This window comes from Camelina sativa, chromosome 6 (assembly GCF_030686135.1).
Source record: "Camelina sativa cultivar CO46 ecotype springtype chromosome 6, ASM3068613v1".
Taxonomy (NCBI): domain Eukaryota; kingdom Viridiplantae; phylum Streptophyta; class Magnoliopsida; order Brassicales; family Brassicaceae; genus Camelina; species Camelina sativa.
The window spans coordinates 2,146,013-2,162,568 of record NC_141885.1 but is presented as its reverse complement, the minus strand read 5'-3'; the positions used below and the strand labels follow the sequence as shown (position 1 = coordinate 2,162,568).

General features: G+C 35.1%; 2 protein-coding genes and 1 pseudogene across 5 annotated transcripts; 1 reads left to right on the top strand and 2 right to left on the bottom strand.

Annotated features, from left to right (window-relative positions):
* Positions 1-2,528: 2,528 nt before the first annotated feature.
* Positions 2,529-4,787, top strand: LOC104790139 (uncharacterized). 2 transcript variants are annotated; one of them, XM_087455740.1, is made up of 2 exons: positions 2,529-2,762; positions 2,991-4,787. In XM_087455740.1, exon 2 carries the CDS (start codon positions 3,000-3,002, stop codon positions 4,545-4,547), a length of 1,548 nt encoding a protein of 515 aa, XP_087311866.1. In that variant the 5' UTR covers positions 2,529-2,762; positions 2,991-2,999; the 3' UTR covers positions 4,548-4,787. The 2 variants fall into 2 exon arrangements, with proteins under 2 accessions (XP_087311866.1, XP_087311867.1); XM_087455741.1 differs by having other exon boundaries at positions 2,747-2,826.
* Positions 4,777-8,253, bottom strand: LOC109133465 (uncharacterized; annotated as a pseudogene). Its single transcript, XR_015560282.1, has 5 exons — positions 7,868-8,253; positions 6,741-6,829; positions 5,725-6,635; positions 5,297-5,647; positions 4,777-5,204 (listed from the first exon to the last, which is right to left on the bottom strand). The product of XR_015560282.1 is annotated as an uncharacterized LOC109133465 (transcript).
* Positions 8,254-13,016: 4,763 nt separating this feature from the next.
* Positions 13,017-15,379, bottom strand: LOC104790138 (D-aminoacyl-tRNA deacylase). 2 transcript variants are annotated; one of them, XR_015560279.1, is made up of 9 exons: positions 15,063-15,379; positions 14,809-14,989; positions 14,592-14,734; positions 14,430-14,493; positions 14,208-14,260; positions 13,885-13,940; positions 13,721-13,803; positions 13,446-13,634; positions 13,017-13,361 (listed from the first exon to the last, which is right to left on the bottom strand). XR_015560279.1 is itself a non-coding variant. In XM_010515847.3 (9 exons), exons 1-9 carry the CDS (start codon positions 15,297-15,299, stop codon positions 13,274-13,276), a joined length of 1,086 nt encoding a protein of 361 aa, XP_010514149.2. In that variant the 5' UTR covers positions 15,300-15,345; the 3' UTR covers positions 13,017-13,273. The 2 variants fall into 2 exon arrangements, 1 of the variants encoding a protein (XP_010514149.2); XM_010515847.3 differs by having other exon boundaries at positions 13,721-13,795; positions 15,063-15,345.
* Between the last annotated feature and the right edge of the window lie 1,177 nt (positions 15,380-16,556).

Sequence of the window (16,556 nt, the reverse complement as noted above, 5' to 3'; positions counted from 1 at the left end):
TCAATAATTCTTTTTCCTGGGTGCCATAGAAACAACTAAAAAGACTATATTGCCCTCTACAATCTAACTCCAATCTCTTTCTCCAAATAATTTTTTTTTCAACAACTTTTCATCTCTTTTAACCGTTTTCGTTCTCTGCAACTCTCCTTTTTTCATATTCTAATTTTTTTTTTGTGAGTCTCTCCATCCAAATTCATCTTAAAATAGACAACCAAGCTCTGCAAAAATAGATAGTTTCTTCCATAATTTACTCCAACAAAGCTTTACATCTTATCCAATTTCACCCGCTGCATATGAGAAATCCCTTCATCTATAACATGAGATGCTCCTATCGCCGTCAGAGAGATTCTTCCTTCTAAAGCTGGGTATGAGATTCATTTGCTATCGTTAGAGTCCTTTTAATTAATGGACCAGATCTTAGCTTGTCTATATTATCTTCTTTATCAATAATTGACTAACTCTCATTTGTTGTCTATTTCTTAGGAAACTCAACAAGTTGGTGGACATAACTCTCAAAGGTTGAATTTTCGGTGAACTTTCTGCTCTCATTTTCTTACCCTATTTTTTTTGCTTTCAGTCTTCAAACACTTTGGTCCGGTGGACCAGATCCAGTTGACCAGGTTTTTTGTCCACCATTTTTATGTCATTTGTTCTCTTGAGTTGACCTTCTCTGGTTTGGACTGGTGTTTTGTGTCCATTGCAAACAAAAAAAATTGTCAACATTGCATGTCTGCAAATCCGGTGGACTAGATCCAGCAGACCAAATTTTTTTCCACCACTAGTAAGTCATTTGTTCTCTTGTGTAGATAAGATCCATTTTGTCTGGCGTTTTATGTCCATTGCAATAATTGACTAACTCTCATTTGTTGTCTATTTCTTAGGAAACCTAACAAGTTGGTGGACATAACTCTCAAAGGTTGAATTTTCGGTGAACTTTCTGCTCTCATTTTCTTACCCTATTTTTTTTGCTTTCAGTCTTCAAACACTTTGGTCCGGTGGACCAGATCCAGTTGACCAGGTTTTTTGTCCACCATTTTTATGTCATTTGTTCTCTTGAGTTGACCTTCTCTGGTTTGGACTGGCGTTTTGTGTCCATTGCTAACAAAAAAAATTGTCAACATTGCATGTCTGCAAATCCGGTGGACTAGATCCAGCAGACCAAATTTTTTTCCACCACTAGTAAGTCATTTGTTCTCTTGAGTAGACAAAATCCATTTTGTCTGGCGTTTTATGTCCATTGCAAACAAGAAAACTTGTCCACATTGCATGTTAGCAGATCTGGTGGACCAGATCCAACAACCAAAGTTTTTGTCCACCACTATTATGTCTTTCGTTCTATTAAGTTGGCCATATCTGTTTGGTCTGGCATTTTGTGTCCATCGCTCACAAAAAAGTGCTCACATTGTAGGTTTGTAGAACCGGTGGACCAGATCGAACAACCAAGATTTTTGTCCACCACTATTATGTCTGTCGTTCTCTTGAGTGGATCATATATGTTTGGTATGACTATTTGTGTTCATTGATAACCAATAAAAATGTCTACATTGCAAATATGAAGATCCGATGGAAGAGATACAATAATCAAAGTTTTTGTCCATCACATTAACTTGTCACCAGAATGATGAACAACATGTTTCTAAGAAACTAATGTCAATCACAATATAATTCTAAAACCAATCAAAGCTTTAATTGTAGAACGTTAAGAACCAATGATTTAATGAAAAAGAAAAATGTTTATTAATGATGTTTTTGATAATGCACAAAATAGCCCACACCCTCTTTTACTCTCTTTTTATTTTAGGGGTATTTTGTCTTTTTATAAGTGGCATAGAATTGAAAAATGGCATTTTAAAGAAGAAAAATTTGAAAGTGGCATTTTCCACAACTTTTATTTTGAAAATAGCATTTCTAGTAAAATTCTTTTTTCGTTTTAATCTTCTTTTTCTTTAAGTAGAATAGAAATATCTTTTTCTCTTATGCCATAAACTTAGAAAATATTATTTCTGAAAAAAAAAACAAAAATGGCATTTCTCCCAACTTTTATTCTCCTTAAATTCCCTTATAATAAAACAGTAAAGTTTTCTCGAGTTCCTTTCGTTAGCTTCATATTAGTATTCTATTTTACTATTGGGATAACAAATTTACCATTGCTTTATCGTAAGATGTAACCAAGCATCATATCATAACAGTAAATTTAAAACGAAAACTAAACAAAACGATATAAAAAAGTCCCATCAAAATGTTTCTAATTCTTGAAACAGTATAATTTTGTTTTTTTTGCCCTCATTGTGTTTTATTCGTCATATTCTATCTTTTTGTGTCGACTCTTCTTAATATTTCCTGTATTTTTGCATTATTTCATTATTTTTTACTGTTTTTTATTTATTTTTAAAAATTATCACTTTAACTAACCAGTCTAATTTATAACAGAAAATGTCCTCAACTTTAACAAATTTTCAATGAATCATAGTAAAAAATATGTATTATTATTGTATAATATATATTTTATTTCTTATCTAACTCTCAAAGAAGGAAAAAAGATTGAGAACTCCAAAGTCTAGTATTAACGAATTAATCTACAGTACAATTGCAGTCATCGCCGGTGGATTTTAAATTAACTACAGTTGAATCATATGTATACACATTAGTCAGCATTTTGTTTTATTTTTCTAACAATTTAGGGTTTTGTGAAAAAAAACCTTAACCGCCTCTTCACCATCGCCGCCTTGGCTCTCTTCAAAACTCCGACTTGTTCTTCTCAGGTAAGCAAAGCTTCTTCGATCCTCATCCTTTCTTTCTTTTTTTTTCATTTCTTCCTTCTCTAAGGTTCGTATCAATCTTCGTAGAAACTTTTTAATCGGAATCAATTTGTTTTCATCGTGTTCGCTGTTGTGTAGAAATCTCTAATTCCGATTCAGATCTCTAGATAATGATTGTTTATGTTATCAAATTTGTTGCTCATCGTTGTATTTGATTTTGATGTTTTACAGAAGATAGAGATGTCAGTAATGGATGAATCAGGCATGTTCAAGGTTCAGCAAACCATCGGAAGTGTATTGTGTTGCAAGTGTGGTGTTCCCATGCCACCAAACGCAGCCAACATGTGTGTGAATTGTCTTCGTTCCGAAGTCGATATCACTGAAGGTTTGCAGAAGAGTATTCAGATCTTCTATTGCCCTGAGTGCACTTGTTACTTGCAGCCACCAAAGACTTGGATCAAAGCTCAGTGGGAATCTAAAGAGCTTTTGACCTTTTGTATCAAGAGGTTGAAGAATCTCAATAAAGTGAAGCTTAAGAATGCTGAATTCGTTTGGACTGAGCCTCATTCCAAGAGGATTAAGGTTAAGTTGACCGTTCAAGCTGAGGTTCTTAACGGTGCTGTTCTTGAGCAGTCTTATCCTGTTGAGTATACGGTTAGAGATAATCTCTGTGAGTCTTGCTCTAGGTTTCAGGCTAATCCTGATCAGTGGGTTGCTTCTGTTCAGCTTAGGCAGCATGTTTCTCATAGGAGGACGTTCTTTTATCTGGAACAGTTGATTCTTAGGCACGATGCTGCTTCACGAGCCATTAGGATCCAGCAGGTTGATCAGGGGATTGATTTCTTCTTTGGGAATAAAAGTCATGCTAATAGCTTTGTGGAGTTTCTGAGGAAAGTTGTCCCTATTGAGTATCGTCAGGACCAACAGCTGGTGTCTCATGATGTCAAGAGCAGTTTGTACAACTATAAGTACACTTACTCTGTTAAGATCTGTCCTGTTTGCCGTGAGGATCTTGTGTGCTTGCCTTCCAAAGTTGCTAGCGGCTTGGGAAACCTTGGTCCACTTGTGGTGTGCACTAAAGTGTCTGATAACATCACTCTACTTGATCCGAGAACTCTAAGGTGTGCCTTCTTGGATGCGAGACAGTACTGGAGATCTGGATTTCGATCTGCGCTCACCAGCAGACAGCTTGTGAAGTACTTTGTGTTTGATGTTGAATCGCCTGTTGGAGAGGCGACTGTTGGCGGGCAAAAGTACGCTCTATCCTATGTCCAAATAGCCCGTGAATCAGACATTGGTAAGATGTTTTACGTCCAAACTCATCTAGGACACATTCTGAAACCGGGGGATCAAGCTCTGGGCTATGACATCTATGGAGCCAATGTGAACGACAATGAAATGGAGAAATACCGTCTGAGTGTGAAGAATGGGCTTCCTGAAGCAATTCTGATCAAGAAATGTTACGAAGAGCAGAGAGAGAGGAAGCAGAAGAAACCCCGTAACTGGAAGCTCAAGTCGCTTCCAATGGAAATGGAGGATTCAAGAGGCAGGGTTGATCCAGAGAAGACAGACAAGGAATACGAAGAGTTTTTGAGGGATCTTGAAGAAAACCCTGAGCTAAGGTTCAACATATCATTGTACAAGGACAAGGATTACCAAGCTTCTGAGACTGCTTCGATGACAGATGGAGAAGGTGCACCAACTGTACCTATTGAAGAATTGCTTGCTGATCTTGACCTCAGTGAAGAGGAAGAAGATGATGATGACGAGGAAGACATGGCCGAGTAACAACTTCCTTTCTCAGATGCTCAAAAAGGTTTTAAGTTTGATCCCAAAACTTTTCTATGGTTCTCTCGTGTTTCAAGTTTTCCCCTTTAGCTATTATTTGTCCAAGTTTTGTTTTGAATGTAAGCTCAACAGTTTCTTGTTCTGGCTACTCCATGTGTTGAAAATTTCTGGCTATTGTACTTGGTTTGAAATTTTGTTTTGGATATTCGTAATTTTTACATAACAGAAGTTAATCTAAAAGACTCTTCATTGTAAAAATTATAATAAACGCATCGGTTACACATAAACCAACCATTCTGAAACCAAAACTTATAGCCCCTAAACTGTTAACCAAAAATGGTAAACTACCAAAATGCCAATTACACACACCATGGCATGACTATAAATCACTCACCCATAAAAAAAAAAAAAAGAAGAAAATTATTTACTTTCAATACTGAAAAAAAAGCACTCCAAATTTAAGAAAATATTGTAAATTTAGTAGATCTTTCTTCTTCTTCTGTGCTTCAAAGTAGAAAAGCTTTAGGACTAAAAATTATGGAGGAGAGGCATCAAGAGAATCTACAGCAGAGAAGAGTGTGTCTCCATCCTCCTTTTTGTCTTCTCTTGTCAGCTTTTGCCATTCTTACAGGACTACTGTTCCATTCTGATTGCAATCTGCAACATAAAAAAATCATCAAAACTTCAGCAAACAGGTTATATGTTTTGTAAGTCTCATAAAGTGATGAGATGAAGAATCAAAAAAATACATAGGGAAAGCGAAGGATCTTCCGCTCGTTGTGCTTGCATCCGATCGAACAGAGAGGCTTCCAGAGTATGCAATTGGTCCTGAGTATGTTATATGACCTGAGATTGAAACTGATTCTGCTGCAGAGAAACTTGTCTCTCCAAATCTGCTTGAGGAAAGTTTATCGTCTTCTTGAGAGTTTTCCACTAAGCAGTTTTGCTTGATGATTCTCAGTTTCAGGCTTCTCCGGGTCGTTGCAAGTTTTGTTTGGTTCCTGAGAGGTTGTTGTAAGAGCAGAGGAAAGCTCCTCCTCTGCTGTTTTTGGCTCCTCTGATTCGAGAACAGTAGTATCTAAGCTTCTTTTGTCCTTGTCCTGCAGTCACATTAGCAAGTTAGAAACTTTTGGATTAGATTAACTGAAACGTCATTTGATGGTATGGTGTAGATTGCCTGAAGCTGAGGAGGAGAATGTTCTTCAAGTCTGTTGCAATTGTCGTTTTTGAGAGCTTTTTGCTCATCTTCCCTTGAAAGAATGTCTCCCAAGGTCAACGATTCCGCTAAGACATTCTCCGATGAAACAGCCACTCCGTCCTTCAAATTCTCTTCAGATTCAACTTCAGGAGAAATTTCAGATGGATTTGAAGCAAGCATGGGCGAGTCATTGGTTTCATCTGTCACAATCAAATGCTCTTGATCGTAATTGCTAGAACCTTCAGCATCAGCCAAATCTTCTCTTGAAGATTCTTCAGCATCTTGGACTGTCTTAGTACCATTACAAACCTCAGAAACATCAACTTTACTATTGCTGTCTTCCAAGGACTTTGTTTCTGTAGGATTCACATTTGTTTTGTTGTCGGCTTTCTTCAAATCCTCTGAGGCACACTGGTTTGAGTTTGAGCTGGACTTTACAGAATCCTTCTCGCCAAATAAGAACTTCTCTTGAACAGGAACACCTTCATCGACACATATATCTTTAACGACATGGTAACCATTCTCCTTGTAACAAACAACAATCTCAGGTAAATCACAGGCGGTAACATTCTTGTCCATATAGAAAACCGGATCAAGTTTCTCAGTAAAATCCCCTATAGCAGCAACACAATCATGACTAGCATCTCGAATTTGCTTCCTGGCCTCATCGGAGTCTGCACAAGAATGAGGTTCCAATATGTTTCCATCGTTCTCTTTATCCCATTCGTCGCCGCTTCTTGTATCATAGAACAACTCACACACATTGCTGTTGGTCTTCCCATTATCTGAAATCTTTAGCTCTGCATCTTTCCAGTTTTCTTTAGGGAGTTGATGAGGCTTAGTTTCATCTTTGCAACTCTCCACCGAGTTACCAAGCGGGTGATCATTATCTGAAAACAGAAAAAAACTACTTATTTCCATAACATTTTCAAAGACCACAGAAGCATCTTAAAGCTACAAAGCAGTTAAAGATCAGAAACTAAACGACTCTATACCTGCTCTCATCGTTCAAGAGAGTAAATCTTGCATAGAGAGAAGAGTTCTTCAACAAAGCAGAGCTATATCTTCAAACACCAGTCGCGATCTACACGTCCAAGAGAATAAACTCTATCAAGCAGGATCCATAGAATGTAAGTTGCAAAGAGAGGACAAAGTATAAGATTACTTCATCCTAGAGGATAGAATCTATCTATCTATCTATCTAGATAATCTCAAGGTTAGATACAGAAGCAACCTACATATGAGAGTTGTTCAACGAAGCAATGGGACAGGAAGATTGTGACAGAAACAAATCATAAGGCAAAATACATACATAACTTAAACATATTGGTCAGTCACACACACATGTGAAAGATTCGTTTCTTTATTTCTTCAAGTCCAAAACCGAAACCATCATGAGGTTTAAACAGATAATAAAAACAGCAAAAAGATGCAATCAACCACTAAAATGACCACTTTTCCAACTTTTTGCTAATCAAAAGAAAAAGACATTTAGATAAATAAAAAGCTGAAACACACCACAATAATAACACGCAAGCAAAAAAAATTTCAAAACTAGCTTAATCTAGATTACTTGTAACGAGCTATAAGAATGATGATTTGTAGCAAAAATTTGCAATCAATGATAAGGATAAAAATCATGGTTACACAAATGTGGCAAAGTTTTTATCTAATAAGCAAGGAATGAAGAATCTTTTCACACTGTCATAAGAAAGAGAGAAATCAAAAAAGGGACAAAAAGAAGAAAGCTTTATTTTTATTTTCTTCACAAAGCTTACACAAGCTTTTGTTTCAAAACAGCTGCAATGCAATCAAATCAATCAAATTTATAATTCTTTTGTCAACATTAGAATTTTCTCTTTCACAGGAATATCAAATAAACAATTGGAATTTGCAGAGAAGGAAGAATCTAGAACTGAGAAAAAAATCCAAGTTGGTTCTAACACAAAACAAAACAAATAAAAAAAAAAACAAAACAAAAAACTAAACTAGAGGAATATAAATAGATCTAACAACAAGAATCCAAATAAAAAAAGGTCTAAACATGAATCAAAAACTTTAAGAAGAATCTTTTACATAGAACAGTGAGAGAACAAATCACAAACTACAAAAGAAGACTTACTTGATTAGTAAAGTAAACAAGACTCAGCCTTCTTCCTCCATTAACAACGGAACAAAAACCCTAAGAACAGAAGATTCCGAATCACTTGTAAGAACTAAAAAAAAAAATCAAACCTTTTGAATAGAGAAAAAAAAAAAAAAAAGGCCAGATACTTTTTAGCTGTTAATAAAAAAAAACTCGAAATTAAAGTAAAAAAGGGATGTTCAAAGGTCAATTAAAAAAATCACTATCTCTGCAATAAATAAGAACACAGAGAGAAGAGAAGAAAGAGATAACAAAAAAAACTTTAAGTCTAGTAGTAAAAAGGGAGAGAGGAGGGTACACAATCTCTTTCTTCTTTTAATGCCTTGCCTCTCCCCTCCTTTGGTTATCAAACATTAAATTACAAAACCAAACCAAACCCTTTCATCATCATAATAATAAAAATTCCTCAGCCATGGAAAACAACATTTAATGCCCACCCTTTTCTAATTCGAACCCAATAAAACAAAATATATTAGCAAAAAAATTGAAACTTTTTTTTATTTTTCCCGGAAAAAAAAAATGAAAACTTTCTTGAATCATTCACTTACCTATACACTAAAATCTCTTTATTTTACTGAGGGGGAAAAAAGGCAAAAAAAAAAAGAATGAAACTTTTCTCGGAAAATATTGAAAGGTCTCTTCATAATCATGAGATCATCAGCAATAATATTAATAAAAATCGTACCTTTTCTCTGCCTCTGTCTCTCTATCGAGTGTATGAACTATTAGTGGAAAAGATTGAAAACTTTTTTCTTTTTTTTATTTTTTCTTGGAGAAAAGGGAACAAAAAAGATTGGATTTTTTGTTTTGGTTTTGGTTTTGATTTTCCCAGAAAATAAAGAGGCGGTTTAAAAGGGAGAAGAAGAAGAAGTAAGAGAAAGAGCTTTGGAGAAATCGGAGCTGTGAAACGATGTACTACTACTCCTCCTCCAAAGAGAGTATTTTTCTCTTTAAGGATTTGACTTTTTATTTTGTTTTGTTTGGATGATTCAGATTTATATATAATAGACAAATGAAATATATAAAGTTTTTGGGATTTATAGAGAAAACAAATAAAAAGTCAACTATCTGCCAAAAGAATTTGGTTTAAGCGGTTCATATTTTTGTCTCTTCTTCTCTTCTCTCCATTTTTATTTTATTATCTGTTTTAAAAAATAATTAGTTCTTCACATTGTGTTTCTTTTTTATTCTTTGATAATTTCGAAATTTGTGTATTATTATTATGAGTACTTTTTTTAGTCCTAATGAAAAGCGTTGTACAATTTGCTGTTTTTATTTTTTTTCAAACAAAAAAAAATCTTTACTTTAATATAATTATTAATGGTAGTTAGTTAGTGGTTCATATAATATCCATGAATATGATATAGACGTGAGTTCTAAGTCACACCAATCCTTTAGTTTCATAAATTTCTTATTGCCACATATTTATTATGGTTCCTTGTGTAAATGAAAGCAGTTAAAAAATAATAATAATGTAGTATCCAAAACCTCTGTTCTAGTGAAATATTGATTTAAAATGGTTTCTTTAAAAAATTATGTTAAAGGCTATTAAATCTAAGCTTTGTAGCCTAAACCAAAGATTAAGCGCATATGTATACAAGAACAACTAGTTTTAGTCTATTTATGCATTAAACCGAGGATGTAGATTATCTTTGTTACGGTACGTCGTGTTACAACACTCGATAAACGTAGTTTTTTACTAATATTTTGCTAACTATAATTGTTTAGGGATTGGGGAAAGAGGATGATTCTCGAAGGTGAAAACAGCCACAGTTGAAGTGACGCGTGTGCACCAGATATTACCTGTGCAGGCAGCTAAACTAATGTAATAGTAGTATTAGTAGTACTAGTAGATAAAGCTTACTTCGTCGTGTTATGTTGCGTACGTGGAAGAGAGGAGGTGTTTAAAATAGTCGTACAGGGCCACAGCTAATGAGTACCGTACGATCTCTCCGTGTGCCAGCGAGTTTATTAACTGTTCTTTTGCTTATCGACGGCTATGTTTCGTTGGCTTACGTTAAAATGGGCCTACGTTTCATCCTACGTTTTAGCTAACCCTATATATATAATTACTATAATTTCAAAATTATTAAGTTATGCATTTCCAATGCTTGCTTAGTTTTAAATAGTAGTTGTAGTTGATTTCTGCTTGTCTGTGATATATCTATGTAGCAATGTAATGTAGTAGGATTCATCGTGTGGTAAATCACGGGATACTATTTTGTATATTTCTATATATAATGTAAAAATAATAATATTCATTGTTTTTAATAAAATATTAAACTTTTATATATATATATATATATATATTTTTTTTTTATTGTATTTGCAAACATTTACCGTATTTGTTATTAAATAAATAAGTATTGAATTTGAAAGAATTATAAATATGTATATTTTATTAAGAATAACTGAATAAATAATTTATTAAATTTTAATATATATTATTTAATTTCGATTTTAAATAATTTTGGTTTTAAGTTAGAATTTTGGATTAAATGATTAGAATCTTGATAATATTAGAATATTTATTAATTATCTTATTTATTGTTAATAAAATAAATTATAAATATTATTAATGAAGTTATGAATCATTGAACTGGTTTATATATTTCAATTTTGACACGATCCGTAAAGATAGCACATAAATATACTTCAAAAATGTGTTAAAGTAAATTTGATAAACCATCTTTCTTTTTTCGTTTTGATATATATATATATATATATATATATATATATATTACGGATCTAAAATATATAATCCATTTGTTTTTTATTTTTTTATAGCTTTTATTGGATCATCGATGAGATTAGAATAAATATGTAGTGGAAGCTCGAATTCATGATCTAATTTGATTCTTTCAAAATATGGCTTTGGATTCTACCGGGTTTAAACTATCTCATTTGCGGATGAAGAGTCGATATCATAGATGATAGTTTGAGTAATATGCTATTTTATGAAAACAAAATAAAAACTTTAATATTCTTAGAAAAAGTCGAGAGAGCGTCGCGTGGATCTCACTCGCGGCGATTTCTCTCTCAAAACTCCTCCTCTTCTGAGCACGACTTCTTGCATCGACGGTGGAGTTCTCCGTTGGGTCCAGCGACGACGAGAACTCTGAAGCTCATGGTTCTTCATCAGTAGTCTGCGGCATCATCTCGGCAAAACAATCTGATCAATATCAAGGGAGCTGTGACAAGGAGAAGCATCTGCGAGACACCGACGGTAAGAGTTCTACCGGCAGTATAGCTACGCGGAGTGGAAGAAGGAGGTTTCCCGGCAAAGAACGAGAGAGGAAGGTGGTTAGGTCGGGCGATTGGAGATTCTAGAGGTTTTATGGGATTGTTGTACGATGGGGGAGGTAGTATGCGGTCTGGTGAGGCTAAGCCACCGTCAAAGGTCTCCCGATCTACTCCCTACTGCTTTGCTCTCTCACGACTGCGCAAGGAACTCCTCGACAAAGACAAGATCGGTTTTCTTCATCCTTCTCAAAATGGCTCTACGGTGGCGGGATGGCAACGAATCCTGGATCACCATCTCCGTTCGACTCGCGCCGTCTAGGCTCACCGGAAGTCCCACTCCGACGAGTATCTGCAGTTCATGGTCGGCGGCTGCAACTGTGTCTTTCAGTTATAGATTAGGGTTTCATGTCATCCAGTTTAGTTCGGTTTTGTGAACTCGGATCGGTTTTGTATTAGATGGTTTAGTTTGGTTTGATGTTTGTGGATTGAGCCTTTTGGGATTTTGTATGGGCTTAAATCCGGAAATAGTCCATTTAGATACTAATTTATAAAATTGCATACCCTTTAACAAACAAAAAAAATGAAAGATTTTAGTTTTTAGTATTTACAATATAATGGATCAAGAAGAAAACAATTTTATTTTTGTCAGGGCTATAGTATGAATGCTTGTTCATATTTCAAAACTATATTATCTCCTCAAACTTTATAGGTTGGGGGAGGGTTCTGGATTTAAATAAAATAAACATGACAATACTAATTAATAGGTGCATGCACTAGATCATGTCATGTATTATTATATATTCTCTATAAAATGCGCAGAGGTCACGTTATTTTCAATTCCCCAGATTCTTCTACGTGTTCTATATAACTTATCGGAGATTCATTTATACAAGTTCTTTAGAATTGATGATTTTGTAAGTTCTTATTTCAAAACACATAGTTCAAACTATAAAACCGTAAGAAAATTATATATATGTTATATCATAATACTATTGAACCACGTACCAAGGTACCAAAGTGGAGGAAATGATACTTTCCCATCTTCTTCGAGGAAACGAAGCAAAAGAAAAGGCACTAACAAAAGTGCGAGTATGACCAATGTATAATTGATGTAGTTGATGTTTTTTTGTTTTTTTTTGGTGAAGATTGATGTTGATCACTGATCAGTGGATGTAAATGAATGAAATTTTATTGTTTATTTTTAGGTTAATCCTTCAGATTTTTTTTTTTCAAGTTTAACATTAATTTGTAAAAAAGCCTATGAAATCGAATTCAATGAGCAATATAACTTTTATGTGTATCTTCATTGGTGTTTGAAAATTTTAAGAGTAGATTTAAGTTTCTCAATCTGATAGATTCGATTTTGATATACTCTTATTTAATTTTGTTTATTTTGGTTTTTAATATTAAAAAACCAAAATAATTTATTCATACAAAAAAAAAAATATTAAAAACAAAAAAAGTTGCATATTTTTATTGGTCAACGCCGGTCAATACCGGATTCTGATGAACAATGTACCTGAATAAGATTGTTGTGATGTTGAGCACATATCATGGTATAACTGGTATGTGTGGTCATGTATTATGATATAGTTAGTGTAGCTGATTATCTTTTTATTACTTTTTTTTATAAGTTAAAGGTAAACTTACAAAAAAAATAAAAGATATTTGGAGGGTTTTTTTTGAGTTTATAGAAATCCCTTTAATTTTCCTTACTTTTTGCTAGATTTTCAAAACAATTTGTAAATCTTCAATAGTTTAACTAAATACATTAATTCTGGTATTGAAATTTTGTGAATCTTCAGTCAAAGTTAGGAACCATAAAACTCAAAAAGAATTTTCAATCTAAAACTCAAGTAAAGTCAACCATGCCACTGACTAATAGAGATAAAAGTGACATTTCTTTTCTTTCCAAGTTCTCAAAAGTCTCTCAACTATGAAAAGAGACAAAAACAAAACTCAACTCAGCAGCTTCTGTTGATTCTACATTTCTACTGTGTTTTTGTCTTTTCATGTTTTATTCCTTCTATCTAAAATTGAACTATAAAAAGAGCTTACAGATGAATATTAATCTCAACTTAGTCAAATGAGAGATTCTGAATAAACCATAACTCAGATCTTATATATGGATCTCACAGTTCAGGTGAAATCGTTTGGCTTCCCAACATTGATGCTCTCTTCTGCCAAGAACTCTGTAATGGGCTTCCTTTGCCATCCTTTGAAGCTCCTGTAATAAAGAAAACAAAACCTTAACTCATTATCCATTTTGAAGGTCAAACAATGTTAGGAGGAGAATGAATTTAGACTTTACTTTTGGTCAACATGAGCCAAGATCTCGCCTCCGGGGAATGCTGCTTTAGTAGCTTCAAATGCTGCCTTAATTGATTGTCTCCAATTTCCACCAATTTGATTCTCTCCAGGATTTGGTTTGGTTTGAGTTGGCTCTTCCATTGGTAATGAGTATCCAGAAAGCAAATGGCCTACCCAAATATCTTCTTTCCTGATGAACGTAGACTTAAAACAATCAGACAAAGTACTGATTCAATGTTGTGATCGCACAAAGCAGAGTTCTTGACGACAACTTACAAAACGATATCCATGTGACGAGGAGCATAATGTCCACCTCCAATCCCTAAGAGAACCTTCCTCTTTCCAGTTTCACTGTCCACCTAAAACAATCCACACTAGTTACGATCGATACTACTTTTTTTCTTTATCTCGAGGTTATGGTCAAGCTACTATAGATATACCTGTTCCAGTTCCCCACTGCATCACCACCTCCTAACCCAAGTCCTTCCCACATTAACTGAATCGCAAAACACAGTTGATTTTTACTAAATGGAACCAAGCTTATGTATATTGGCAACAACATTAGCGTATGCTCATGAAGAAAAGATATAGACTAAAATCTACTGGCAAGTCATGAGCCTCAAAATTGTGGCTAATTACTCTTGTTAAACATAATGATGAATATAAAGCAAACTTTAAAACCCCAAAGAGGTATTATATAATCCACATGAACCAAAAAGAAACAAGAACAATGACCTTATTGTAACAAACTTTTTACACTTACAAGAGCCATGACTTGAGCCGCATCTTGTCTCTTCCAGTATTCCTCTGTACTTCCTACATATACACAATAAGCAATGATTAATCAGAGCCTCGAATACTCAACAACCACGCTTCATCGCGTTAATCAATCTCAGAGATCAATTCAGACACATGAAAACGGCTATTTCAAGAAAGAATATAGCTTTTCAATTCAGACAAAAGGAACAAAGCAGAGAGCTCTCACCAATCTCCAAGAACATCGTTGGCTTGTTAGTTATTGGTCCATGATGAGTGGCTTCCAATGTAATCTACATCCACACAAAAGCAATTTGCATTCTCATCACCTTAAACCAAACTACAATTCCAATCATAAGCAAACTCATGAAGAGACACAACAGCCAAATACCTCAAACTCAGGAACTAAACCATGAGCTTCAGCCATTTTCTTCAAAAGACGAAACCATGGACCAATTCTAGGGTTTGGCAACGCCGCCCATCCAGGCTTCCCACCCTGAGGCGGTGATTCACCATCCTTTAGATGAAGCACTCCTACACTTATCAACCAAAACATCCTTCAGAACAAAAATCATAAACCCAATTCGAAAGTTTGGATTTTTACATACCAATCGGATGAACAGTTAAAGCAGGACGATTCGAGACGGCGGTGTGACGGCTGAGGAAGATGACTTCATCAATAACTTCACCTGTAGCTTCTTCCCAACGTAAATCGAGATCGTCTTCTTTAACTATAGATCCATCGTGTTGAATCACTCTCGCTTGCTTGTTTGTGAAACTCTTGATGTCCTGTAAAAAGAACAGAATCAGACGACGGGATAAAGGTTGAGACTTTACCGGCGGAGAAAGATTAAAACTTTACCGGCGGCAAGGTAGGTCCGGCGGTCCAACCGGGCATGGCGAGAAGCGCCGCTGCGGGATTGATCGACGCAGGATCGGAGGTGGTGGCTACGATCAGTGTCACCATGTTTCGAGTTGTTACTGTAACGCGACAATTGGCGTTTAGCAGCGATTGGATGGGAGTTGCGTTTGTTTTGAATCTGTTGTTGTGCGTGTGGAGGAAGCGTATAACGTTTCGGCCGCTTATTTTCAAAATCATGAATTGAGAACTTTTTAGCTTTTAACTTTTGGAAAGGTGTTTTAAATAGTTTTGATTTTGTTTGGTCACCAAGCTAAGCTATTTTACTCAGCTCGACTCGTAATCAAGTTTAAGCGAGGCAACCAAATTTTTAGCGTTTACGAAAAACACTATTCAAAATATATTAGGTGTTGATTGGTTTTCCCGCTACCTCCCGCAAACGCAGCGTTTCATTGTGGGTGGTAGCTGTTCTTAGCGATTAGTACCAATCACACAAACCGCTCCTAATCACTCCAAATCGCTTCCAACCGCTTTAAATCACTGAATTTCAAAAGCTGCTTCCCGCAATCCCATATTCGAGTGATGGGTCTATTGTATTGAAAGCCCATGTTTTTATCTATCCACAATGTCCATTTACGTTCTTTTCTTGTAGATATTGGATGTGGTCACAATCTGTTTTCCTCAACCGATGAGAGATTACTATTATTAATTTCCTCCTTGTTGGAGAGAACTTTCCTACTAATAATCTTCATAATGAATAAAGTTTCTAAACATGCTACCTTGCTGATAATTCTAATTAAAATTATGGTACAACTGTTGGTGGAGAATGACAGCGACATACAACTTATCGAAGAAATCTCCAAAATCTAATTTTTTTCAGACAAGAAGATGTAAAAGTAGCTCTGTAACTGTTTGTAGTTACATTCTGGTGCCAAAGAACTGAGTTTCTCCTAGGTTGCTTATGGGCCTATTTGGCACTCCCCATATTGGTGTTTGACAGTTGATTAGAGCGTCTCATGATAGGAGCTTTAGATCGTACTGTTGAAGTAATCATCTTTTCTTTATGAGTAGCCTATAGTGCGACTGCCACACAAGCTCTAGTTGTTTTGGTTGGCTCTCCTTTTCTTCTCATATCTCCACTCTCATGATTACATGGTTTCGTCATAATCTTCGATCTCCTTTATCCACTTGGTCTAGATCTTGTTACGTGGTGTGGCAAGGTAGTTTTATCTTGGATCTTTTTTCCGGCACTCGACTCTTGGGAATTCGTTCTCAACCTACATGATGTCCCTTTGTTTAGGAAGCTGAAGATTCATCATCTTTAGTGCGAGTTAGGTTTTTAAAAATTCTTCGGAATCTTTGTATTCCAGTGTGACAATTTGTCGTTTTGCGGCCAGTGATTCGGTCTTGATCAATTCACCGTCACTATTTTTAAGGTTTCAATACCTCTTTATCTTTGCTTTAATTGTTTCTATTTAAGCTTTCAACTTTGTTATC

Coding starts and splice junctions, on each gene's coding strand:
- LOC104790138 (XM_010515847.3), bottom strand. CDS start 15,299: ATGATTTTGAAAATAAGCGGCCGAAACGTTATACGCTTCCTCCACACG. Junction 14,990..15,062: donor CCGGACCTACCTTGCCGCCG/GTAAAGTTTTAA, acceptor TTCTTTTTACAG/GACATCAAGAGTTTCACAAA. Junction 13,635..13,720: donor CGTCACATGGATATCGTTTT/GTAAGTTGTCGT, acceptor TACGTTCATCAG/GAAAGAAGATATTTGGGTAG.
- LOC104790139 (XM_087455740.1), top strand. CDS start 3,000: ATGTCAGTAATGGATGAATCAGGCATGTTCAAGGTTCAGCAAACCATC.